Source organism: Panicum virgatum, chromosome 5N, assembly GCF_016808335.1.
Source record: "Panicum virgatum strain AP13 chromosome 5N, P.virgatum_v5, whole genome shotgun sequence".
NCBI lineage: Eukaryota > Viridiplantae > Streptophyta > Magnoliopsida > Poales > Poaceae > Panicum > Panicum virgatum.
This window is the reverse complement of record NC_053149.1, coordinates 48,394,947-48,421,031: the sequence shown is the minus strand read 5'-3', so window position 1 is coordinate 48,421,031 and position 26,085 is coordinate 48,394,947. Positions and strand designations below refer to the sequence as shown.

At 44.3% G+C, this 26,085-nt stretch overlaps 4 protein-coding genes across 6 annotated transcripts; 2 read left to right on the top strand and 2 right to left on the bottom strand.

The window, feature by feature from the left end:
* The first annotated feature begins 1,576 nt into the window (after nucleotides 1–1,576).
* LOC120676849 (transmembrane protein 33 homolog) lies at nucleotides 1,577–7,084 on the top strand. Of its 2 annotated transcripts, none has more exons than XM_039958177.1 (9): nucleotides 1,577–1,783; nucleotides 3,974–4,085; nucleotides 4,158–4,252; nucleotides 5,179–5,304; nucleotides 5,416–5,536; nucleotides 5,627–5,711; nucleotides 6,128–6,241; nucleotides 6,334–6,373; nucleotides 6,648–7,084. In XM_039958177.1, exons 1-9 carry the CDS (start codon nucleotides 1,601–1,603, stop codon nucleotides 6,798–6,800), a joined length of 1,029 nt encoding a protein of 342 aa, XP_039814111.1. In that variant the 5' UTR covers nucleotides 1,577–1,600; the 3' UTR covers nucleotides 6,801–7,084. The 2 variants fall into 2 exon arrangements, with proteins under 2 accessions (XP_039814111.1, XP_039814112.1); XM_039958178.1 differs by having other exon boundaries at nucleotides 1,578–1,783; nucleotides 4,170–4,252.
* A 700-nt stretch (nucleotides 7,085–7,784) lies between these two features.
* LOC120676850 (5'-deoxynucleotidase HDDC2-like) lies at nucleotides 7,785–11,063 on the bottom strand. The gene is made up of 8 exons (XM_039958179.1): nucleotides 10,594–11,063; nucleotides 10,102–10,226; nucleotides 9,941–9,978; nucleotides 9,658–9,768; nucleotides 9,490–9,569; nucleotides 8,754–8,790; nucleotides 8,322–8,363; nucleotides 7,785–8,228 (listed from the first exon to the last, which is right to left on the bottom strand). Exons 1-8 carry the CDS (start codon nucleotides 10,855–10,857, stop codon nucleotides 8,149–8,151), a joined length of 777 nt encoding a protein of 258 aa, XP_039814113.1. The 5' UTR covers nucleotides 10,858–11,063; the 3' UTR covers nucleotides 7,785–8,148.
* A 144-nt stretch (nucleotides 11,064–11,207) lies between these two features.
* Nucleotides 11,208–16,686, bottom strand: LOC120676848 (serine/threonine-protein kinase STY13-like). 2 transcript variants are annotated; one of them, XM_039958174.1, is made up of 6 exons: nucleotides 16,135–16,686; nucleotides 14,515–14,636; nucleotides 12,495–12,691; nucleotides 12,218–12,392; nucleotides 11,814–11,948; nucleotides 11,208–11,717 (listed from the first exon to the last, which is right to left on the bottom strand). In XM_039958174.1, the coding sequence occupies exons 1-6, from the start codon at nucleotides 16,442–16,444 to the stop codon at nucleotides 11,508–11,510; spliced, it is 1,149 nt and encodes a 382-aa protein (XP_039814108.1). In that variant the 5' UTR covers nucleotides 16,445–16,686; the 3' UTR covers nucleotides 11,208–11,507. The 2 variants fall into 2 exon arrangements, with proteins under 2 accessions (XP_039814108.1, XP_039814109.1); XM_039958175.1 differs by lacking the exon at nucleotides 16,135–16,686 and adding an exon at nucleotides 15,935–16,118.
* A 4,101-nt stretch (nucleotides 16,687–20,787) lies between these two features.
* LOC120673636 (dual-specificity RNA methyltransferase RlmN-like) lies at nucleotides 20,788–26,071 on the top strand. The gene is made up of 8 exons (XM_039954581.1): nucleotides 20,788–21,025; nucleotides 21,121–21,223; nucleotides 21,687–21,784; nucleotides 21,861–21,991; nucleotides 22,076–22,184; nucleotides 23,841–24,032; nucleotides 24,106–24,242; nucleotides 24,667–26,071. Exons 1-8 carry the CDS (start codon nucleotides 20,843–20,845, stop codon nucleotides 24,941–24,943), a joined length of 1,230 nt encoding a protein of 409 aa, XP_039810515.1. The 5' UTR covers nucleotides 20,788–20,842; the 3' UTR covers nucleotides 24,944–26,071.
* The last annotated feature ends 14 nt before the right edge of the window (nucleotides 26,072–26,085 follow it).

Genomic DNA, 26,085 nt, shown 5'->3' with positions numbered 1-26,085 from the left:
TTTAATTACGTTTTAGCCCTCGGTTTTTGCAGAAAACCCCCTGAAACTCCAGTTTTCTTACAAATAAGCCCCTAGAACTTGTTTTTAGCCTAGAATACGCGTTTTAGCTCCGTTTTTAGCGTTCTTTATATCCACGCGATCGTTGTAACGCGTAGAATAGTTTTAGACTAGTTTAGTGTGCTGTTTTTATGTATTGGTGTACTGTTTCTTAGTTTTTGTTAGTATTTGCTTGTATGCTTATTGTTATGCATTGTTTTGGCCATGTGTTCGTGAGTAGACGTGGATCCATCTGAGGAGCCCCAGTACCAGTACCCGGAGCAGCCGTCTTCCGAGCACTTTGAGCAGCAGCAGGAGCAGCACGGTGGTTAGTGCTTGGTTGGCCACTCTCCATTTGGACCGGTTCATAGAGCGACAACCTGGGACAACAGCGCTACCACAAGGCTAGAATGGGATAGACTTGGCTTACTAATTAGGTCTTTTTGGTTTGGAGTAACTTACCTGCGGGGCAAGAGTAGCAAGCTTCAATGGTCCCTGCTCCTCCGGCTTGGTCTGTGCTTGGATTGCGCTCCTGTGCTTGTACCCTCGGAGGTGGGCCCCATCGTCGCTGACCTGACTCTCGCGGTTACGCCTTACCAACGAGATTCTTTGTAACGGCCTCGTAGTGAGTCGCTAGTCATCTCACCTAAGGAAGTGTGATGAACCTCTAGCGTAGCTCACGACTTGTGGGTAAAGATGTGCAACCTCTGCAGAGTGTAAAACTGGTATACTAGCCGTGCTCACGGTTATGAGCGGCCCAGATCCTCCTTTTGATTAGTGGGGTTGTCTCCTTCCGACGAGGGAGGTGCCTCTCGGGGTTACCTTGGTGGCTTGGTTTCGGTTTGGTTCTCAGTAGTAACATGTTTAAATTTGACTAATTACTATGTAACTGGGTTAATGGTAATACATCAACTCGTAGTAAATAGTTTTAATAAAATTTTGCCAACGCTTAAAAGCTAATGCAGATGAGTCAGCCAACCTTAGAGCCTCATAGTTTGTGTTATACTTGTTGAGTACAAGTTGTGTACTCACTCTTGCCTCTTCTCTACTTTTTCCTCTTGGCTACGCTACTGCTGCTCAGTTCCTGCCGACACGAGGGAGTTCGCTCAGCGCTACCAGAACTACGAGGACTTCTAGGTGTTCGTCTCCCAGTCGACGTCCCTGTGGCGCCCTGCTCGTCTTCGGAGAGTTTTTACCGTATTTGTACTTCGCTTCCGCTGTATCAGACATTTTTGTCATTAATGTAATAAATAACATTCGTATTTCGATTTATTATGTCTTATTCGTGATATGTGCTATGATATACTGTTCATTCTGTTGTATATACGTGTGACTTGATCCTGGCACGTATATGATTGCTCGGTTTATGTTCTTTTATAAACCGGGTGTTACACTGGGCCAAAAGGCCGGAAAAGTGTGGAGAAAAAGGAAATCGACCCACGAGATGTCTGCCTTGCACAGAATGTGGGCACGGGCACGGCACCTCCTCGAGCGGCGTGGCACCCGCGGGCGTCGCAGGCCGCAGGCCGCAGACCCCTCTGGGCTGCCCCGGACTCGGCAGCGAATGGGCGAGGCGTCTTCCTCGTCCTCCTGGCCATCCAGGGGTGCGGCGGCGGCGGCGGCGTACGACTACGAGCGCGACCCGCGGTGGGCGGAGTACCGGGCGAGCTCCGCCGTGCCGACGCACCTCATCACCGACCCCTACGTCCGCGCCCACCTCCAGCACAAGTTCTACCGCCGCTTCGTCGTACGTACCACTCCCACTCCACTCCACTCCGCGCCACAATTCTCCCGTCTTTCTGCTCCGCATTTCGGATCGGGCGTGCTTCCGCGCCGGCCATGGCGCCGCACCGCCGAGTGCCTGCGCTCGCTCGCGAATTTTCGAGATCTGGCGCGGGGAGGGATATCCGGTGCAATCACCGAACTGGTGAAAGCACCGTGAAAGCAAACTAAAAAGGTATTCAAAAAATTCTGAAAAAAATCATGAATGTACATCTCGGTCTACCCCATCTACATATAAATTTCCACGATCAAATTCATCTTACACTTGCAGTTACAAAAAAGACAAATTTTCTGACAATCATTAACGTTCAAATGCAGCCCAAATTTGTCTTTTTTGTAACTGTTAGAGTAAGATGAATTTGATCATGAAATTTTATATGTAGATGGGGTAGACCGAGATGTACATTCATGATTTTTTTCAGAATTTTTTGAAGACTTTTTTAGTTTGCTTTCACGGTGCTTTCACCAATTCGGTGATTGCACCGGATATGCCTCCCGCGCGCGGGCGCTGCTGCCCCGCTCGAATCGCATCCCTTGGTTTCTTCTCTCGGCCACACAAAAAGGCATTAAAAAAAAGAGGAATCTCGGAACCCATCCGGTTTTGCGATCTCACCCCCTGAACTGCCCGCAATCACGGGGCCCTCCCGGCGCTGCTGTTGCTTTCGTGCCCTGTCCCTGTGCCCCTGTGGGGCTGGCTACTGGCCCATCACAGCGAATATTAAACGGCCTGCATTTTTGCCAAGGAAATTTCAGTGGCAGAATTGAGAAAGAAGCGGGGGAGACAAGGAGGGGTCAGTCGTCTTCCTCTGTCCTCGTGCTGCGCCTTTGCTTCGGAGTCTTGCCAAGTTTAGATTCGAGGAGGGGGCTCCCCCCCCCCCCCCCCCTCTCTCTCCCTCTTGCTGCCTGGCCTGCATCGGAAGCCGCGATTGGCGCCCCATTCCAACAGTTCAGGGCGAAATTATTTTACGCAGGTTAGGTTTGCTGCTTATTTCCCACCTCTTCTGGTTGCCTTATTTGTATTCGGCGGGTGCAAATCCCCAAATCTGATTTGGCTCCCCGCATTGCGCACAACTGCCGCCGCTGCTCCCGCCGCCGCCGCACAGGCCTGAGTTCTTTGGCCGTATTTTTTTTTCTGCAAAAAAGATGGGGATGGACCGGATGGTGACGCGTGAGGGCGATCTTGAGCGAGACTCTGTCTGGTTTCAGAGAGAATTGGGTGGAGGGAGGCGTCAGAATCTCGTTTTGCTGTGCTGATGCCTTGCCCCTTGGCCGGTTCCCAGCTTGCGGAGAAGCAGGCGATTTGTGTTTGATGGGAGGGGCGGAGGAAATAGTTCCTCTTCCCCTCTTTTCTCTAAGCAATTCACTTCATTCTTGCTTGCCTCGTTGTGGCTATCGCATCTTTCAGAGTCATCCGCTCTGGTCAACTTTATTTTTTTTTCGGGACGTGCTCTCTGGTCAAGGTTTCCTGAACTGAAACTGTAGCAGGTAACAGCCTGACTGATTTACATCCTACTGCTGAAGAGATTCATGAAAGGTTATTTTTGGTTTGTGACCTGCTCCTTGTGATGGGTTTAGACTTTTGGTTAGCTCTGCATAGTAACTCTGGGTCACCATACAATCTTGCCATGGATTGCTGAGACCATCTGTTCATCTTCTGGTAATATGAAATATGATTGAATGCCTCCTCAGTAATCCTGACAGCAGTTGATTTAGGAAAGCTTTCAGTAACATTGCAGAATACCTTATTCTGCTTTTGGTTGTGCTTTACATTGTATCAATGAGACCATCTGTTCATCTTCTGGTAATATGAAATATGACTGAATGCCTCCTCCGTAATCCTGTCAGCAGTTGATTTAGGAAAGCTTTCAGTAACAGAGCAGAATATCTGATGCTGCTTTTGGTTGTGCTTTACATTGTATCAATTCTCATTGTTCAACTAACAGGCTGAGTCATCAACAGTTTGATTGATGACTGCCTATTTGCTAAGTACTATGTATCAACCTTTCCCCCCTTCAACAAAATTCTGTATCATGGGCATTACTGCACATTTTTCATCAATAAATTAATATTTTGTCTACATCGTTTTGGAGATATATCTGCATTTGATACGCATAACATGGTTCTATGATGTCTTATCTGCTGAATTTGGATACAGAATTCTGATTTTCCTGTAGAAGGAATGTCTTCAACCATCTCTACCCAGCCCTCAGCATCTTCAGGTGGTGCATCGACTTCAGCTAGTGAAAATGCAAGGCCTCCTGATCCAGGTGACAAGAAGCATATAGCTGTAACTTCTGAGTTATGATCTCTTCTTTTCTTATGTCCTTTTCATTTGACAGTGGCTTCTGTAGGCACTAATTCTGCTGGACCGATGCGAAGCAGACTATCATTGCATTTGGACCAGCGGTCCTTACATTTTTCTGTTAATGCTTGGGTAAACATTCTTACATGAAAAGTTGTTTTTGCAGCAACTGTATTGTCATAAAATTTCTTAAAGCAATTTATCTCTGAAGGTTTTAATTTTCTGTGAATTGGTATGTTTCTTGGAGTACCAGACTGATCTCAGTTAAGCAAAGGATATTTCTTTTTTTTAAAAAAATAAGTTATTTGAAAGGTTGTAAAACAACAGCTTGATTGTGGAATTAAGACGTTAGCTTGACCTACTTAAGCATATTTTATTTTAGCCAGTTCTGACAGCCAGCATTGTATGAGAAAATGTCTTCTTCTAAAGCTCTCTTTTGATGATAGAAATCCAGCTTTAGAATTCTTCATAAGTGGTTAAATGATCAAGATTCATTAATCATGTCTTCTTCTAAAGCTCTCTTTTGACTGATAGAAATCCAGCTTTAGAATTCTTCATAAGTGAATAAATGATCAAGATTCATTAATCATGTTATCAAGTAACAAACTTATATCGGACTGGTTGAATAAAACATTCAACGTGCAGCAGCCACTTTGTTTATGTGCTGTACAAGTACTAGATGATTTGTTTTTTGGGGGAAAAGTACTAGAAGATATTGTGATCTTCAATGTACATCACATAAACATGGACTTATGTCAGTTGCACCTAGTAATGTTTTCTTTGACTACTCTTAGCAAGCTAAACTACATGCTTCTGTGGGATCTATCATACTATCAATGTATTCTTGACTTTACCCTCAGTATCTACAGTTTATCAGTATCAATTCTCCAGCATGCAGTAGTGCCTGTTTCATTTATGAATGCTTCTCTGCCAGTCGCTTCCATATATTAGTGATGGGCTATAGTAATGTTTTGTATTGATCTGTCTAAAATAATGTAGCTACTATATTGCCAGCTTATCTGGGTCATAGACAATTAATTTTCTTATTTTTCTAACAGGTCCTTATTGTTGCCTTGATTGGCATCTTTCCATTGGCACCACGATCTCTTCAGTACAAGGGATATAGGTTGTCACTTCTTGGCACAACATGTACAACGGGCTATGCTTTGTTTGCTCTTTACAGGGTATGTGACATGAAATTGAATTTTTTAATCACTATTTAATCCTCATGTTATATGTCTTTTACTATTTAGATCAAATGTGCTATACTAATATACCATTTTCCTACCAATCAGATACCCCGAGCAGGGAATTTGCAGGCTATTCGGGCATGGTGTCACCATGTAACTTCATCAAAGGATTTTATACCATTCATGTACTGCCTTATGTTTGTTACATCTAAACTGCACTTGAAGCGTAAGCATAAGCTGTTTACATTAACATGAAGCTCAGTTACATTAACTATCTGAGTTTCCTTGCACATAATGCGTTACTCTTTTCTGGCAGTTGTTTTGGTACCTGTAATTTGTTGGGCACTTGAACATGTTGCCAGATTTCTGCGGCGCCATTTTACTAGTTCATCTTTATACAGGTAATGGATTTCTAGAGTTTTATAGTTCATGCTGTAGTTGTTAGCTTTTAGGATTAAAGAGCAATAGATTAGATATGCCGTACCTAGTCACACTTTCTGCTGCTAACTTGGTTTCATGCTGTATTTACGAGGTTACTTTCATCTTTTCTGAGCTTTAATTCCTAAAGTTCTTAACATATCAGTTTCTTCACTCTGGTTGTGCACCCATTCTCTTAGCGATCTTTTTTTTTCCAACTACAAATACAATAGTTGAACACCCCTCATCTTTAGTTTAAAACACAAAAACAGAAATGCAGAATATCAGCTTTTGTGTCATGTAAAGTGTAATACCTGTCCCTTTTTTTCCTAACGAGAATAATATTTTCCCTTTAACCAGATTAGTAAAATTTATCACATATAAATGCGTTAATTTGCAGAACATACTTGGAGCAGCCCTGTACATGGGTTGAGGCGAATACTACTGCAGTCCACTTTCTACGTTCAAATGCAGAGATTTTGTTGGGCTTCCTTTTGATCCTATCTTTGTTCTCGTGAGTTGATCCTAGCCTTTTCCTTAATTTTTCATCCCCCTCCGCTCTCCTAATCTTAACTACCAATCCTTATTATTTCTCTACCCGTGCAGGCGACAACGAAATGCTATGCAAACATTCATGTATTGGCAGGTTAGTTAATGGAGGTCCACCTGCTTTATAAATAGTGCTGTATACCTAACAGGAGATTGTTATGATGCCGTGTGTGATATGTTAATTTGTCATCACACATTAGGGGTGTGTGGCACTGTGGCGCACTCCTCTGCATGGCTGTCCCTAACTTGCTTATATGTTTGCTTTGCCACAGTTTAGAATGCCTCACAAATTTACCTGTAGGCTTTATAACATTTGCCGAATAAGACGGTTCACTAAATCCCAATGTTATTCTCTTTCCTTGGTGCTGCAGTTGCTGAAGCTCATGTACCATTCTCCCTTCACTGCTGGTTATCATAGAGCTATCTGGCTTAAAATTGGGCGGACAATCAACCCCTACATCCACCGGTACACCCCTTTCCTTCATGATCCGATAAATGCTGGCATGAGATGGTGGTTCAGGTAGGGATGAATGCGGCAGCATTAAGCGTTAATCATGTAAAGAGACGGAAGTATGTCTTTGGTGGCATTTCATAGTTGACCCAACGATGAATATTCAAAATAGAAAGTTGATGCTTGTGAGTGATGTGTTACTAGTTCATTTTGCGGCTTCGAGCTGATGATAATTTTTAGCTAGTATGATCATAACTCCTGTAACTAGAGCTAGTCGAGATATTGAGCATATGACCTATTTGTCATGAACTGAAATTAGATTGGTAGTTTATGATCATGTCTTTTTCTTTGACTCAAGTGATTCTTAACCGCATGTTTTATGGCGGAAGGGAACCGTTCTGCATTTTTTCATTCATTTCCATCATGTTCAGTGGAAAATCACTGCATATCAAAGTAGATCACATGATCTGCAGTTTTCGTAGAAGTGCTAATCTGTGAGTCTGTGACCGTGTGGGAGTGTCTTTCGCGATTAGCTATTGAAACTTCTGCAGACACAAAAAACACACTCATGTTTTACTTAACAATCATCCATTGAAATTCCATGGACAAACAGCACACTCCTTGTATACTGGGAGTGCTATCACTAACCAAATTCACAGGTTGGTTCTTGAATTTAATCCATATCCGACGTTCCGAAGCCGGTAGTGGTGGCTATAGGATGGTAGCTTTGCCATGCCGCCGTCTGACGTTATAGCGCTGTTGCTCCAACGGCAACGGGTCACCCTTCGCCGAGCCGATCCGTGCAGCTTTGCCTCCGGGACGGGTTGTGTAAGTCAATGGGCCCCACCGTGCGCACTATAACGCCCGTCCTGGATGGGCGGAGCAGCTAACCCGTCCTGCACGCCCAATCCGACACGCAGTGTTAACGGGCAAAATGTGGTACTGCTACATCACAGCAGCTGAAAACCTCCCATCAGAAGCTGAGAATGCCGTAGCGAAATGTAAGATACGGATTAAAAAAAATACGACTGGTGGTCAAATACAGATCAATTTCATGTGGGCTAGGGCAAACACATCACATTTTTATTATTCCCTCAGCTAAACAAAATCGTATCTTATCCCTCGCTAGAACAAAACATCACAGCCCTTAGTACCCCACCACAAGAGTCTTGTAATTTCAAACCTTTCATGTTTCAGCTCTAACCAAACTAACATTGATGGATTTTCCTCCATTTCCCTCCCGTTATTCCTTACTAAAGCTGGACTTCCATGGTAATCAGTTAAGTGCCACTGTTGAAATTGGCTTGTGGAGAGCGACTCTGGGGTTTGCTTAACTGCCAGTCCCCAGTTGCCTGGCCATACCGCCCCATTCATGGGGCGAGAATTTTCCATGGAAGTTTTATGAAGGTGATCAGATGCTCCTACTGCTTTTTGCATCCCTCCTTTCTCCTTGCATTCACTTCAGCAGCCCAGCTCTTACCGATCTCTGTCTGGAACTTGCCTGAAATACAAGGTTAAGTGAATGTTTAGCAGAAAGGGGACAGCTGAAAACGTTTGCAATCACGAGTTATGTGGAAGATAGCAATCAAATTACCAGCAGTGGAGAGAAAGAACTCATCTAGCACTTTGCCATGTTCTGCAAATTTTCAAGATACAAGCAGCAGGAAAAAAAAGATTACACATCCAGTGCACAAGGTGAGGAAAATGAGAACATAGGAAAAGTAAGAATGTGAAATGCAAAATTTGGTGAAGTGAAAAATGTGATAAAGCATTCATCATTCCAATCAATTATTTCCCGAGACAGATGATCACAAGTATTTTGCACAATTATTAACCCCATACAATACAATGATGATACATCAACAATATTTTAAAAATGTCGCGACAATCTATCATCTATACGTCATATATAATACCAAATTATGTCCATGCCAACAGGCAATTTAAGCTATGGTTGAATGTATAGCATAGCACACAAAATTAGGAAAAATGACGACTGGCTCATTATTTGAATAAAGGTCCATACCTTTCTCATATTCTAATGCTTGGAGAATCATTTCCACCTGAAAACAATAAGTGATCTTGTAAAATCTCAAATCCCAAGCACCAGAAAAAAGAGAACAAGCAAGAATAAAATAAAATTCAGTGAAGTTAACTCTAATACTACACATGGACATATGTATTAACAAATATCTTGCCTGTAACGAATAATAATGATTATTCAACAGCTAACTTGTATGCTCTGAGGATGGGAAAGTGAAAATGTTATGTAAATTCCCACTTGGAAAACAGGGCCCTTCAAGATCATCTATTATGCCCATGCCAATACAAACATTTAACAATTTAAGCAACCTCTTGAACAGACAGTATAGGTCAACAAACCGATTACAAGTGAAATCTGTTATGCAGGGACTTTTAAATGATTTTACCCAACAGTTAATACCCTAGAGAGGTGGTGAAAACGGCAATCCTGGTAGCTACTGGAAACCACACATATTCTAGACATGATGGACGAAGTAGTGATATTCCGATTACAAGTGAAATCTGTCATGCAGGGACTTTTAATTGATTTTACCCAACAGTTAATACCCTAGAGAGGTGGTGAAAACGGCAATCCTAGTAGCTACTGGAAACCACACATATTCTAGAAATGATGGACGAAATAGTTACACGTATTCTGTATTTCTTTATTTATCTGTAGAGATTTTGAAGAGAAGATACAAGTAGACACTACAGAAAAGAAAAAACAATTGTTTGCTTACTTTATCGAAATCTTTTACAAGATTGGCTTCAATAGAAGAATTGTTCTCATATTCTTCCCACAGCCCCTTAATCTCATCAGCTGCAAAACAAAAATATTATCATTGATTTATCTTTTGTTGAGTTTGAAATTTCTACATGAACGTTTAACACAAAAATTCAACACAAACCTATTGGACCACCACCAAGAACTTCACACATTTCATCAAGAGCTGCTTGTTCACGCCGGCTTTTTTCAGCCTTAGGTATACCATCCGATGGGGTAATGTCACCAACAATAGCTGTTAAACAAAGCTGTTAGAACATTTGAGCTGAAGGTCCACTACTGTGGATGAATTAGGCATTTAGGCTAATAAGGTATTGGCAGATGAAGTGCAGTTCATGAGATCATATAATCGCATTGAATAGACAACACAGCAACAGTTTATATAATGAATGGTGTACAGGACCTACCTTCAGCAATGTCATGCACAATAGCAATTTTGATGCACCTGTTTTAAGAAAGAAAAGTATAGTGATTGTCAGCACAAAGTATAGAAAACAAACAAATGACAAAGGAAATCCGAACCATACCAAATCTGATAAAAAGAAAACAGTTGCTTGAAGAAACGGACCTTTCTCGATCCACAGAGGGAAGGTCACCAGCAATCAGTGCCATTAAGGCCATACGGTACATGTGATCAGCAATAGATTCAGGGCCCTTGATGCTATGATTTATCCATCCTTTCCTTTTAGTGGTCTGAAGAATAAACAAAAGTACTAAGCATCAGAATCGTGCGACATGATGGATCTAAGCACCAAAGAGACAAGGAGCATCCTTATACAAAAAAAAAAGAGACGAGGGGGCATGAATTAATCCAAATCATTGCACATGAGAGCCAAGTGCAATTACATGCACTCTTCCGAAATTCGGAATGACACTCCGCGAGAGTGGCAAATAATCAAATGCCCCAGAATTTCTTAGAAAAAATGGGGTATCCCTAGTGTGATCCTGCAGAATATGCGTTACAGCCTTACAGGAAACGCCAGATATCGCAGGTAAAGCAGTCCGCGAGCGACATACCAAAGGGCGACTAATTACGACGAGCACGGACGTAGGAAAGTACCTTGAGGCGATGGCACAGGGTGAGGAAATCGATGGCCGAGGAGGCCGACGACGGCGCGGAGGTCGGCGCCACGGCCGCGGCGTCCGCCGGCGCCGGGGACCGCCTGGGCACTGGCGATCCGCCCGGCCCGGGGCTCCCGGAGACGGCGCGGACGGCCAGGGCGAGGCGGCCCGGCGCGCGCTCGACGGGGAGGATGCGCGGCGGGGTGCGGCGCAGGAGGCCCCGCGCCGCGGGCTGGGAGGGCATCCGCGAGCTCACCGCCATCCTGGAGAGCTCCGGTAGACGGGGAGGCTTGGGTTCCGGATCGGAAGGGCAGGGATCAACGGCGGCGGGCGGCGGCTCCCTGTTCGCCTCTCCTCTGTTCCTGGGGAACAGGCGGACGCCAGACGGGCGGGGTAGGCCCAGGCCGGTGCGCGAGAGGCGAGGGTTGCTGGGATCGGACGCCGTCCCGCCCTACACGCCGTACCTCTCGTGACCATCCGACCGTCCGTATACAAAACACACTGGAGGAGGCGCGTGCAGAGACACATTTTAATTTCACAGCTCGCACACGTTAACAGCAAGGGGGAAAAAAAATCCCCTTTTGCTCCAGCGTGATATCCGGATGATGATGATTTGATTCATATCTAATTCCATGTTATTCATTATATCAGCAATAAGAGATGGTGGATCCAAGAGTACATAAGCCTGCTTCACGTCACGGCCACGAAATTTCCTCGGCCACAGCAAATCCTCTCCAAGCCTGACCTTAACTTAACGTGCAGCAAGCATTAGAACTGGCAGCAAACATACAGGGACGACGTCGAACAGCCCATTCATTTACACCCGAGAGAAACTTGTCCGTTTTATAGCCCGTTCTGCAACTGGATTTTACACTGAGTTCTACTGGTTACCACGACCAGGTCGCAACAGCGTTAGGGGCCTCGGTACCGGCGGAGGCAGGAGAAGCAGCCCTGCGTCTGGTCCGTCGGGATCATGCCGCCGCCCTTGGACGTGTCGATCGCCTCCAGCATGGACACGACCTCCGCCATCTCGGGCCGCTTGTCCGGGTTCGCGTCCCAGCACCGCTTCATCACGTTCGCCAGCGAGCTCGGGCAGCAGCGCGGTATCTCGGGCCTCAGGTTCTGTACGCACATCAAGGAATCGTAAGGTTCTGTTTCGGTGATTCAGGCTTCCAGGAACGAGCTGGAACCAGCAGCGGGGAAGCATTGCCTTCTTACCTGACGAACAACGGCAGAGGTGACTTCTGAGAAGCTAAGGTCGGGGTACGGCATGTCGCAGCAGTATACCTCCCACAGGCAGATCCCAAAGCTGTAAACGTCACACTTCCTGTTGTAAGGATGACCATTGAGAACCTACATGTGCCAGTGTAAGCCTGCTGCCTTGATGATTATAAACTGCGGTTTGAAGTAATGGAAAGCGAGGCTTCAAAAAGAAAAATAGCAAATAAGAGATTAGAGAGGTGACAGGATCTTGCAATTTCAACTCTCTAAACAAGGCACTGTGCGGAGCCATGCAGCCACATTTTCCTACTTAATTAAATATAATATTCATGCAAAATGATCAAGCAGGATGCTCAATTCTAGACTCGAGAAAACAAAGCGGATGGTTAAGGATCAAGCACCTCAGGTGCCATGTAACCAAGCGTCCCTGTTTCGCCAGTCATATCGCTAGGATTTGACGCCTCAACTCGAGCAACGCCAAAATCAGCAATTTTCACAGTTCTCGTTTTGTCCAGAAGCATATTTTCAGTCTTGACATCACGATGCACTATCTTCTTTGAGTGGAGGTAGCATAATCTATTGAAACAAAGAGGTCACATATATATCTTCCAAGACTGAAAACACAGAACAAAGAAATTTCAGGCCAGCATCAGTAAACAAAAACAATCAATTACTTACCCCCTGGCAAGGTCAAGAGCTATTTGGACCACAACTTTAAAGGCAAGCTTCCTTCTCCTGTTCTTTATCAGAAAATTTTTCAGTGCACCTCCAGGAAGGTACTCAACAACAACACAGCAAATATTACTAGGCATGCCAAGATGTCCATGTTCCGTCTGTACATTTAAATCTCTTGCACCCATTATAGCCCCAATAAACTGTCAGATAGGAGTTTAAGTTATTGTTAGGAAAGCAAGTTGCGATTAGAAAGATATCTACATTCAGCACCGAGACTGGAATAAGTAATAATAGTAGTCGATAATCCACAAAGAATTTTACAGATGAAAAAAAAGTAAAGCCTTATATATATATATATATATATATATATATATATATATATATATATATTGCTAGGTAAATTTGCTACCATGTTGACATCAATTCTCATAGCATACGAAGGCAAATTGATGTCATAAAACCAAATACAACTTTCTACTCTTCTTAAAAATTAGAATCTCTCGGATGGTACAAAAAAAGTTTTAGTGTTCCTTACCAGTGGTTACATGACTAGCTTTGACATATAGTCATATATACATGGCTTGTTTTGAAACAAATTATGACAGAGCATCAAGATAGCTGGTAATACCAAACATGCATGTCGGGTGGCAAACCCAGCCGGGTGGCAGAATGCACCCGCCTAAGCCCTGAGGGAGAATGAACTCGGGGGGTAGCTAGGATTAGTCCGATCTAGATGCAAGAACACGATGAACACAGAAGGTTTAGAGTGGTTCGGGCCGCCGGAGCGTAATACCCTACATCCACTGTGTGTTGTATTGTCTGTGCTCACAAGAGATTGCTCGAGAGTGGTTCTACCTGGTGAGCTGAGAGTGTGAGGGAGAGAGTCTGAGTCCCCTTCTTGAGACTAGCGTGTGCCCCCCTTTCATAGTCAAAAGGAGGCACGTACATAGCCGTTGGGACCCCGACAGGTGGGCCCAAAGTGGGTGTATTTTAAATAACATAACGCCTAGCGCTATTATGGTGTTACGCCTGGGGAAGATCTTATTCCGGGATTTCGCTGCCTCGTCCGCATGGATGTACTGACCAGCGCAGACCCTCCGACCGGCGTGGTCTTGCCCTGTCATGTTGGTGCGGCGCGTGCAGCTAGCCGGGTAGGCTGCGCCACGCATGCTGTTCATGCCGCGTAGCTTGCGGCGTAGGTGGCATGATGGAAAGGGTCGTGCCGTCGCATTCATTTAATGCGACAGACTAACGTGCACCGCGCGCGCGGCGCCTGCGGCTGCACTGTGCACCTTGGTAATACGCGGCCAATAGTGGAGTCTGGCAAAGGCTGCCCCGTGCTCTGCGGCGACAGAGCACGCCTCAGCCTCCCGCATTAAATGCGGTGGGTGGGCGAGTCTTCCGGCGGAAGACTCGTGCCCGCGCCCGCGGACACGTGGCGGCTCCGGACCCCTCCTGGGTGAAATGTTGGTTCCCCGCGCGCCGGGGGGTCCGGATGGCATGGGGGGTCCGGGGACCCCCGGCTATCTGCGCCGGGCGCTGCCTTCTCTGGGACACGTGGCGTCACCGGACCCTCCCCCGAGTAGAGAGCAGGTCTGGGGCCGCTGGCCCGGCGAGGTGGACTCCGGACCGCAGGGGTCCAGCTGCTCTGCTCCTCAGCGCGTAGTTTAGGATAACTACACGAGTCCTTACCCAGACACAGTAGGAGGGGGTCCCCCGGTCCCGGGGTACCGACAATGCCCATCACTATGCTGTCAGATACCCAGACATGGGGACAATGTCAAGACCAATGGCACCGGGATGATTGAGACCACCTATTTTGTTATGCCACAATGATATCTTATGTGCTAGTAACCAAGTTTAACCATGGGTTTGCAATTGATAATGTCAGACAGCAATTCTAGACTCTTCTATGAACCAAAAATAAACAAAAATGAATTGAACTATTGAACTATCGATATCAGCAGAGTGAGTTATGAAGTTCAAAGGGGAGCGAAAAAGGGCTTCTTCAGGCAACTGTTACCTTAGTAACATTTGGATGATCAAGCTTGTGCCAGACAACAACCTCTTGTGCAAATGCTGCTCTGAGTGCAGCAATTTCCTGTTCTGACCTATGACCATCCTCGCCCCAGTCAAGCAATTTTACTGGAAAATGGTAACCTTTAACAATCAGTGTTGAAAAATGGAAGTTCCAACGTTAAACATGAAGTTTCTTACGCTGAACAATGAATACAAACTCATCAAGTTTTTTTTTCTCGAAAACACAGGAGAGCTGCGCTTCTTTTGTATTAAGATAGAAGAAAACGGTTTCGAGTTACACTCCACGTCACGACTTCGTCCGCTGGCCCACCTTTGGTTAGATTACATGATAAAAGCCCAGGCCTAGGAACAGTGACTGCTTAAGGAATAAGGATGGACAAAGAGCATTCCAAATCTCAAAGGTGTAGGTTGGCACTTGATGGGGACCAACTACCAAAGGTAGCACATTCTTGACGAATAGGATGCATTTTGCTGTACACGTCAAAACAGCAATTTTTTGAAGGGTGTAAGCCTGGTGTCTAAAAATGGAACTGTGAGACACATCTTAAGTGCCTAACAAGAGCATGAAGCACCCAGGGAAGTAGAGTGACAGATGAGATGTACTTTGTGGAGCGAGGAAGCTAATTTTAATAGAACAACCAAAGTAGCAAGTAAATGCGAAACAAGCCAATCAATCAGTGAGGCGATGAATGCCTAAGAAGCATTTTGTATGACATTCTGATCACACTTTTAGAATATAAATGAACTGAATTAGCTTGTGAACCAACCATGTCGAGACGGCAGCATGCAAAGGGTGATAAAGTTCTGGACATACAGATTGCATCTGCTTTTTCTTGAGTCATGTGATTATACTTTAGCGGGACAATGCCAAACTGCTATATATATTCCTGGTGGCAAAATTCAGTGCATTTTTCCTTTTTTTTTTTGAAACATTAACCTGGTTCAAATGCTTTGCAGTTTCCCTCAATTTCGCTGGTCCCCTGAAAAGTGCAACGACAATCGCAAGTTGCAACCCTTGGCTAAAAAAAATCAGCCGCTTTATTCTGTAGCCTCCTGACTTACAGGGGCTCATCATGACGAACACATGGATCACGCCTAACAAAGCCTTTAACTGTTGGTTGGTTCGGATCACATGAGGGGGTTACGCTTACACACCAAAAAGCTAAGGGGACTTATCTAACAGAAGTCACGGAATACACCATGGAATGGACAAAAGCAGAGGTATCAACTTTAGCAATTTGCTGACAAGGAAAAGCACCGGTGACAGGACGGGCGAAAATAACTCGCTAAACCATCCAGAACAACCAACTATGGCAAATGACATTGCTATCTAACGATCAATTCTGCTAGCTATTCCAAGCAGGGAACAGAAAATGATGCATGCATCAAAGTTTGCTAAGGACCTGGGGAGGAATGGATCAGATTCAGGATTCCGGACCAAAAGTCCAGCGCACGGCAGGAGAAGTAATGACAAGTAGCACCTAGCATGGCGAATTTCATCAAACATGTCATGGACATCGAAAGTTGGCTCGTCCTGGCTGCTGCACGCGCATGTGTTAGCAGGCAGTGTATAAAGGGAGGTAGTGTGATGCTGGGACGATACCGGCGACGTCCAGGCCGTCGTAGACGCCGCGGTGGACGGTGCCGAAGGTGCCGCGCGCGATGACGCCCTTGATGACGAGCTTGCCGGGGTCGATCTCCCAGTCCTCCCGGCACCGCCGCAGCGGCGTGAGCTCCTCGGCCCCCAGCCTCGCGGACTCGCCGCGGCGGCTCCCCGTCCCGGAGGCCGGGCCGACGCCCCGCTCCGCGGGGCGGCCGAGGTGGCGCTCGAGCTGCTCGTCCAGGCTCTTGAGGTCGATCTGGTCCGCGCGCACGAACCCCGCGTCCCCGCCCGCGCTGGTGGGCTGCCTCATGCTTGGTGGAGCTGCGGAGTCGGGAGAGGGCCGTGGAGGCGCGCGGCGGCTGCGGCAGGGGGGGACGCTGTTGGGGGCGAGAGGGGCCGGAAGTGCTCACGTGGTTTGGGTGACGCAGAGGGTGGTGGCGGCGGCGGCGGCTACTGGGGAAGGGGAAGAAGTGGCGAGGCGGAGGTGGTTAGAGTTCGTGCGGGAGTCTCCATGTGAGCGCATGGGGCAGCGGGTTGCCGAAGTAGCCACGGGGTACGGGAAGGCAACTGCCCCGCCGGGACTCGTGCTGCGGGCCCCACCAGGGGCCATCACCCGTCAAGCCATCAGGAGGTTTCGTTTGTGCATTTTTGGGTTGACGTCTTCACGAGCTGACCCTGGGGCAAGTGATCCGACTTTGCAGTTTGCATCCGTACAACCGCTACGCTAGGGTGATGCATCATGCATGTGCCTTTCTTTTCAGGGCTAACTAGCGAGATCGCCACGCGCTAATAGCGCGGGTAGCTAGTATTTTATTTATTTTTAGATTCTTTTAATTTAATAAATTAAATGTATTTGGTATTTTATTTATCGTACCTCTCGTTCGCTCTCGTTGAATACTACCTACAACTTTTTTATGTATAGAATATTCAGTCGAGCATTCAACCCCATAAACCTATGACAACGTGATGATGATGGATGCCTTTCTGAAATCTGGTTAGCGGCATTATGGTGGGTGGTGTGATGGCCGATCACATATTCATGCAAGAGCTCGCCATCATGCTCTTACGCAGATTCAGTCTGACTGACTATGGTTTGACCTCTTAGCTTGGCTTAATGCACCGGAGAGGTTCAAAATAGAAATTATTTGAGACATTGAGCTAATATAATTGCTGTTGATAGGCCCTGTGAGTGTTTTATTGTAAGTAACATGTATTGTTATCCGACATAGCTTTTTTTTCTACTCAATTTCCACCGCTGATCTGATCCCGTGTGGCTGTCAGTCGTCAGACGCAAGTTACACTCTACTTCATGTATCAGTATCATCACCGACATCGTCGAAGAGAATTCTTGAAACCAATGTCCGTGGAATCTGCTCTTAGCGTCTTTTTATTTGTGGCAGTACGTATGTTTACAATCTTAATCAATTATTATTTGTCTCCTTTAAATGATATTTAGATTAGATGGGCACTTTTTTCCTTATCATATTGGGTAAGAACCAATATTTTCTTACAATATTTGATATGTACAAAATGTTTAGCTATTTATTAACCATATTTAATATACTATTTGAATTGTTTCTATCGACCTAAGCATTAATAGATTCTGCATCATTCAGTTTTGTATCTAGGAGCAAACTAACACGCACCAGCACTCTCCCCATGCGTAGTCTTTTCTAAAACTGAGTTTCTACTTTCTAGACCTTGTATGTAAGTACTGTATCTTGAAAAAAATGTTTTACACGGGCACCAGCCCTATTTCCTTCTTTTGCCTTAAACCGAGGACTGCATTATTTATAGAAGAAATATATTTCCTCTATATATTTTTTGTCCATCGATACAATTTAAATCCATAGATATTGATGGTGTACAATTTTTCTCTTTCTTCTCTGATTGTTGTTAGTGATATATAGGACAGTTATTTGCTATGGGCTCTCTATTATTTAAATATTTGATTTCCCACGTAGAAATCAGCTATCAATTTCCTTATTTTTAATTTTTAATTTATATATATTGTAGTAGTCCATCGATACAATTTAAATCCGTAGATATCGATGGTGTACAATTTTTCTCTTTCTTATCCGATTATTGTTAGTGATTTATAGGCCAGTTATTTGCTATGGGCTCTCTATTATTTAACTATTTGCTTTCCCACGTAAAAATCAGCTATCAATTTCCTTATTTTTAATTTTTAATTTATATATATAGTAGTTGTAGTTGGTATGGACTCTTGGCCCGTGTTTAGATGCAAAAATCAAAATTCCAAAAAAAAATTTCGGCACTTGCATGGAGACTTAAATCTACACGAAATAAAAAACGCATTGCGACTGCTGCCTGTAAATCGCGAGACGAATCTAATGAACCTAATTAGGCTGTAATCATATGCTAAATTGCTACAGTAATGCTACAGTAAATAACCTCTAATTACGGATTAATTAGGCTCATTAGATTCGTCTCGCGATTTACAGACGAGTTCTGTAATTATTTTTGTGATTAGTCTATGTTTAGTACTTCAAATGTAGAAAGATGTTTTTTCAAAAACTTTACGGAGCGCAACCAAACAGGGCCTTGGTGTTATTCAAGACCGTTAGATCTTCATAAAATCTGACGGTGCATATCTTAATTTTAGATTAACGTGGGAATTTCTAGACTATCTCGGTGAACGTGGTGGGTTCTTTTAACTTTTTCTAGCACTCCCTTATTAATATAATAGATAGATTTCACAAACAAACCTAACTCTTTAATAGTTCAATGATAGGATTACTAACTCACGTAGGAAGAAAGATATAATAAACAATACTAAAGGTGGGACCCAAAATATAAGGTGCGGTCACAAAAGGTGATACATTTGGAGCCGGAAATCTTATGGAGTCTTCTACCGTCGGCAATTCTATGGAGCCCTTTATAAATTTGAGGAGAAAAAAAAGGAGGGAAGGAGGGTGGGAGATAGAAGAACAGGAGAGTTCTCTGGGACTCAATCCTATCTCAGTCGTTGATGTGGCCTGAAATACAATGTACATGATAAGCAGAGTGTGAAGCATCAGTACCTGTGATCATGTTAATGCTTTCATTTAATTGGAGTGAGTTTAGTTTGCTTTCATGGTCCTATTCTTAGCACTTAGCAGCAGGTGCATGCACAAAATGTCAAAATAACAATAAAAAGGGGTCGTGGTACAAAGTCACCATTAGGCCAGTGGTGGGTGCGCTAGGTGGCATAAAAGTCTGACAAAGATGGTGGGTGCGATTTTACTTCATACTTCTCCAGTCGTCCGCACCCTTGTGTGGGTCTGCATTATATAAAAAAATACTTTCCCCTCTCGCGAGGAAGGATTCACGGGCCGCTCAGAAACTTCCGTTCCCCATTACTGTAACATTCACTGTATACATATGTTTGTTTATTTTGTATGCCTTGAATCCCATTTGGGGTGCGATTCCTGGCTGAACGCAGGGTGCGGTTGTGCTCCAGCGGTGAGCAGCGGCGGATGCACAGGGGGCTCCAGCCCCCCAAAGCAAATAATTACACTAAAATTACTGTAGCAAAATATTAAATCACCATTAAAATTTTATACAAATTAACAATTTCATTGATTCAGCCCCCGTTCTTCTCCATCCTACCTCCGCCACTGGCGGTGAGGGTGCGGTAGTGGGTCTGACACCTCATCCCCAGGTGCGGTTTGCCCCGCCACTGGAGAAGGCCTTAGATATCCTCAGTACCTTGGTTTTTCCAAAAAAAAAAACCCTACAGCTAGTGGTTATTGTTACTTAAGGGGGCCTTGTGAATGAAGAGGGTAAGTGGCCAAGGCCTAGTGCTGTTTGGATCTAGGGGTTAAATTTTAGATCATATCACATCAAATAGAATCTTAGTATTTAGAAGTTTTAATGAAGTCTAATTATAAAACTAATTGCAGAACCCCAGGACTGAATTGTGAGATGAATCTAATGATGTATATAAATCCATGCTTAGTGAATAGTTACTGTAGCATCACTGGGGTAAATTATAGATTAATTAGGCTCATTAGATTTGTCTTATGAATTAGCACTCATCTGTGTAAAAATTTTTATAAATAAATTTTATTTAATACTTCTAAATAGTAAGATTCTTTTTGATGTGACAAAGACTAAGATTTATCCCATGGAAACAAACAGTCATCCTTCGCCCCTAAGCTCCTCTTCTTAGATGGTCATTGTTGTTGTTGAAGCATCGAGCTTTTGTTCAGCCTATGTAAGCTTGTTGTAGGCACTATGTAGATGTTGGGAGTGGGATGTGCAATTTTGTTTGGGTTCTAACAAGTGGGTGTTCAGTCGTCTATTACTATATCTTTCTTCTAAATGCCAAATGCCGTTGCAAATATTGGTATTGTAATTACCTTCTTAAATGAATTTCAGGGTCCTACCCTTTATTTAGGACAGGATTTGCACTAGCCCAGTGATATAAGAAGATAATTACATTATGACAGGCTTTGCATGATTTTATTTTTGAGAAAAAAGGGCTATATGTTTTTGAGAAAAAAAGGACTATGAGGTGCTCCAGCTCCAGCCCAGTGAAAAAAGCTTACTGGATCTGGGCCGTTTTCTGGAAGAAGACCAACATGACATTCGTCTTCTTCCGAGGTGAAGCCCAGAAAGAAAAGCAGCCCAGCCCTTCTCTATCCCGTCGGCAGCCTGAGCCTGACATCCCGTTAGAGGTCGCAAACTCGCCAAGCAAATCCCCATGGCGGCGCATGCGCTGCCGTTCCTCCGGTGGAGCCGGAGCGCCGCCTCCCTCCGCGCGCGCTCCTCCACCACAGCCGCACCGCACTGCCTCTTCTCGGCCCTCCGCCGCCCCTCCGCCGCCGCCTGCTGCGAGGCGGGCTCCAAGGTCATGCTCAAGGGGATGGACTACTCGGAACTCGAGGTAAGGTCTCGGCTCAGTACTTGTGGGCTTTATGTAGTTCGTTGGTTGGTGGCATGAGCTTGTGTGTGAGATGATGTAGCGCGGGTGTTGTTCAGAATTGGGTGCAGGCGCAGGGGTTTCGGCCAGGCCAGGCCATGATGCTGTGGAAATGCCTATACGGGAACAACGTTTGGGCTCACTGCCACGACGAGCTAACTGGTAAACTGTTTCTTCCTCCTCATAGTTAGCTTCGATAATTTTGACTGTATCTAGTAGAATTCATCTGTTCAGTACTACTGTGCTAGTAACTTACACGTATCATATTTTAGAAATATACGAGATCGAGTAACATCAGCTGCTGGACCATGTTTGGTATAAGTTAACTGTTGCACCATATTTCCAATTTGTCTCATCAACGATGTCATCGTTGTACTATCAACTAGAATTTGTTTTCTGATATACAAATTGAGTAACTTTACCAGTACTTCTACCTTTGTAAGTTTTAGTTGTGCGGCATCTTTCTCTTACTAAATTATTGTCCAATGGGGGTCTATTGTTTTTTGGTTGGAATTATACCTGCAAATGTGCTTACAATTCGTCTCTTTATTGAATATGTGTCATTTGATGTATTGTCAAATGTTAGCTGAATGGATGTGACCCCTTTACCTTAAAAACCCTTCAGGTTTAAACAAGGACTTCAGGAAGATGATAACCGAGCGTGCTGATCTTAAGGCATTAACTGTGAAGGACATTCTCACTGCATCAGATGGAACCCATAAGGTAGTCTTCAGTGTTGCTGATATCTGCTGAGGTGATTTACATAATATGATTGATTTTGGAACACAGGATGTTACAGATACTGTTCTCTCTTGAAGATGGCCCAGTGATTGAAACAGTTATCATTCCTTGCGCTAGGGGCAGGACAACTGTCTGTGTTTCTAGTCAAGTTGGTTGTGCCATGAACTGTCAGTTTTGCTTCACTGGAAGGTTTGTATACCTGCAAGCCATTTGTTTTTCCCCCTCTTTGTCAGTACTAATTTTATGTTTGCTTTCTTTCTTTGACTTATGTAGGATGGGTCTGAGAAAACATCTGTCAACAGCTGAAATTGTTGAGCAGGCTGTGTTTGCTCGTAGGCTATTCTCTGATGAATTTGGAGCAATTACTAATGTTGTATTTATGGTAAGCATTCTCTTGAAGTACCTTAGCTTTGTCTGTATTCCTATGATTAACTGGGCATCTTGTGTAACTAATAGCATACAATTTGTAGTTTACATTTTTTTATCCTGATTTCTTTCCCTTTCATGCTGTCTTCCAGAAGTGACAGCAAAAAGTATGTATTGCTGTCTACATTGTATACTAAACTTCTACTTTGCGGTCAATCCATATTGCTGCTGTTCAAATAGCACCTTTTTTTTTCTTGCAGTACTGTAAATTTGACACTGTTAGCGCATCTCCTTTGATGACATATTCAGTTATTCAGTGCCATTTTAGAAAGGCGCAGACGCATTGACATATACATAGTTACATCTCCTCTTATTAGTTGCCCCTGTCCTTATTTTTTTTCTCGAACCACGCAGGAGAGCTGCGCGTCATTTCATTAAGGTAGAAAAAAATAAAGGTCTAGACAGACCACACCCGGCACCGATGAAAGTGCCGCTTACAACCAATTACATTCGCACTACACGTTATGATGGAAACAACCCAACGACCTCCGGCCTAGGCCAAGGACGTCAACGACCTAGACACCAACTGATGTAACCGGGAAGCCCCAGCTGAACACCAAAGGCCCACTTCCATACTAACAAACCTAAGAACTTCCTGTATACTTGGCCTCTTCTTTTCAAAAACACAAGCATTACGATGTTTCCATAACTCCCAAGCCACCAAGATTATTAAGGAATTAAGGCCCTTGCGAGTTTCTCTTGGAGCTGCAGCAACACTTTTCCTCCACCAGCTTGAAAAGCAAACATTCGAAGGCTGTGGCGCCAGATGCAACACACCTAGATGGTGCAGAATTAAAGTCCAGACCTCACGAGCAAAAACGCACCCTATCAGTAGATGATTTATTGTTTCCTCCTCCTGGTCACAAAAAGGGCAAGCCTCCGGATGGGGTAGATTTCTCCTGGCTAGGCGAACAGCAGTCCAAACCCTGTTATGGAGCACCAACCAGATGAAGAACCTACAACGTGGTGGGGCCCAAGTTTTCCATACTCTCTTCCACGGACCGAACTTGATGGATCCCATAAAGAAAGCCTCATAAGCAGATTTGCTGCTATATGAACCATGCTGTGTGAGCTTCCACTTGTAATGATCAGCCACATTTTGTTGTAGAACAACACCATCCACCATATCCCATATGAGAAGGTAATCGACCAACACTTCTACGGTAAGGGCTCCCTTGATGTCATGGACCCAACTCCTATTTTGCAAGGCCTGAGCTACAGTCCTTCTATTAACAATTCGCTTTGGGACTGTTTTAAACAGATTAGGAGCTATTTCAGCCAAAGTGTGTCCATCCAGCCACCTATCCTTCCAGAACAGAATTTCCTCCCCATTTCCAACTATAGCATCAACTGCCACATCAAAGAGGGCCTTTGCTTTAGGAGGAACTTCAACAGGAAGGCCCCTGTCCTTATCAACAGTGTTATTTGTTCAGTTGTTAGGCAACCAACACTTGGTTGAAGGTTGATGTATACATCATTCAGGCATCTTTTTCATATTTACCTGCTGCAATTAACTACTAATAACATCTCATCGTGTAGCTTACAGGATTTTGAAATTCTGTTATTTTTGCTGAATTGATGGTACACTTTCATTCACATCTAATTTGTTCAGGGCATGGGTGAACCATTTCACAATATTGATAATGTAATAAAAGCCTCAGCAATAATGGTTGACGATCAAGGTCTTCATTTTAGTCCTCACAAGGTTACTGTATCCACAAGTGGTCTTGTCCCTCAGTTAAAACGCTTCCTCCGTGAATCCAATTGCTCCCTGGCCGTCAGTCTTAATGCAACAACGGACGAGGTAGTGGTTATTCTGTTTGGTCGCTGTTGTTGTTTTGTTTTTTTGCTGACTTGTAAAGAAACTTGTTTTGCAGGTTAGAAATTGGATAATGCCCATAAACAGAAAGTACAATCTTAACATGCTTCTTAGCACTTTAAGGGAGGAGCTTTGCCTCAGAAAGAATTACATAGTTCTATTTGAATATGTTATGCTTTCTGGAGTGAACGACAGGTGAGAAATATGATTAAGTACCTTTACCTGCTGTATCTATCTAGTCGTATATTATGCATCTATTAGCACAGGTGAGCATAAATCCCCTTTCTGTTAAGGCCTGCGTGCATCTTTCTCTAACACTTGCAAAAGGCAAACTTTCTTCATGTTAATCAGAAGGCTTTTCTTTTCCTATTTGGTCAAAGCATATATTTAGGCCTACCTGCTACATTGTGTAGTTGATGTTGTTAGTGTAATCATTAGCTCGAGAAAGATAAATTGAATGTTAGACCTTCTTTTTCTTTTTGTATTAACCTAGTCTTACCAATAATCCATATCAAACTTAATTCTTTTTCAGTATGAACCTTTTTAAGGCTATCACAGTTAACTAAGTTTCTTCTTGCACCCTAAATTGTACACTTTTTTGGGTCAACTGTACTTGCAGTATGGATGATGCAAAGAGGCTTATCGAGCTCGTCCAAGGGATCCCTTGCAAGATCAACCTCATCTCTTTCAATCCCCACACTGGTTCCCAATTCAAGCCCACACCGGATGAGAAGATAATCGAGTTCCGAAACGTTTTAATTCAAGGTGGCCTTATAGTTTTTGTTCGGCTCAGCAGAGGGGATGATCAGATGGCTGCCTGCGGGCAGCTAGGAGAGCCTGGAGACTACCAGCTGCCTCTGCTCCGTGTACCCGAGAAATTCCAGGTCGCCTTGTGAATTGTGACGCATGGTGAGCAACTTGATGAATACGTTAAGTAATTGGCTTTGGATGGAGATTCGATCAACTTGATGAACACGTGAAGTAATTTGGTTCGGGATGGAGATTCGATCATGCAGTTACTGGAAGTTATGCCATCTCCGAAGACTGATCTGGAATTTTTCGAGATGGTATCGACGTGGTTGGTCCTTCATCTGAGCCTGGATATGTAAGAACACATTTCGATATGGGCACATGATGCTTCTGCCGATCCGGTGTAACCTAATCGAGCATTTGATAAGAGTTAATATAAGCTGGGTATTTGTCACATCTGGTTCCCCACATACTAAGGTTGTAGCAGACTAGCAAGTTGTGTTGCATTTCGCACTCTGATATCATGCCAACGCCGTCCGACTCAGGAAAAGCTAAAGCATTGCGTCGTGCAACTTTGGTCTTTGGGTGCGTGACACTTGGCGTTTCCGCGTAGCCCATCCTGCGGTCTGAGTCTGAAGTCGCCAAAGCTAAACTCTGCTGTTACTGGTGATTCGAAAAGCTTGGCTTGGATCTTGGAATGAACCTATCTACCAGCGATCAGGAGTGGCAGAAAAGAATCTGGGAAGGCCTGCAAGGTTTTGGCTTGCCTGAGCGAGATACCTTAACCACTAAGGCGTGCATGGCACCACCAACTCACCTGGCCACCCTAGCTAGAAGGTAAGAGAAAAGGGAAAGAGAAATCTATCACGAGCCCCCACCCGGATCAAAGCGCCTCTGATCCTTTCTCAAAAGCAACTCCATCACGCTGCACATCATGGGGCGTCTTTAGCACTATAAGCTGCTGCCGAACTGGTAGGCACGCTTACACGATCGTCGCGTTTTGCCTTTAGCGGGAGCCCCGGGCGATTCTATTCATCGCGCGCGTGAGTGCGTGATGAGCTGTCGCAGAACCCGTCCACCCCGCCCTGCAAGTGTGTGTTGCTGTTATATCTCTTTTTTTTCTTCTCCGGAAGTCCATTACGGTCCATTATTACACATGCATGTGTGTTTCTGATGCCACGCAGAAGACATCACCCGGATATGTAGAATAATTTCGTGTAAATTCAAGTTCAAATATGAAACTCATATTTTCTATACCAATTAGTCCAATAAAATTTCTGGTGTGCCT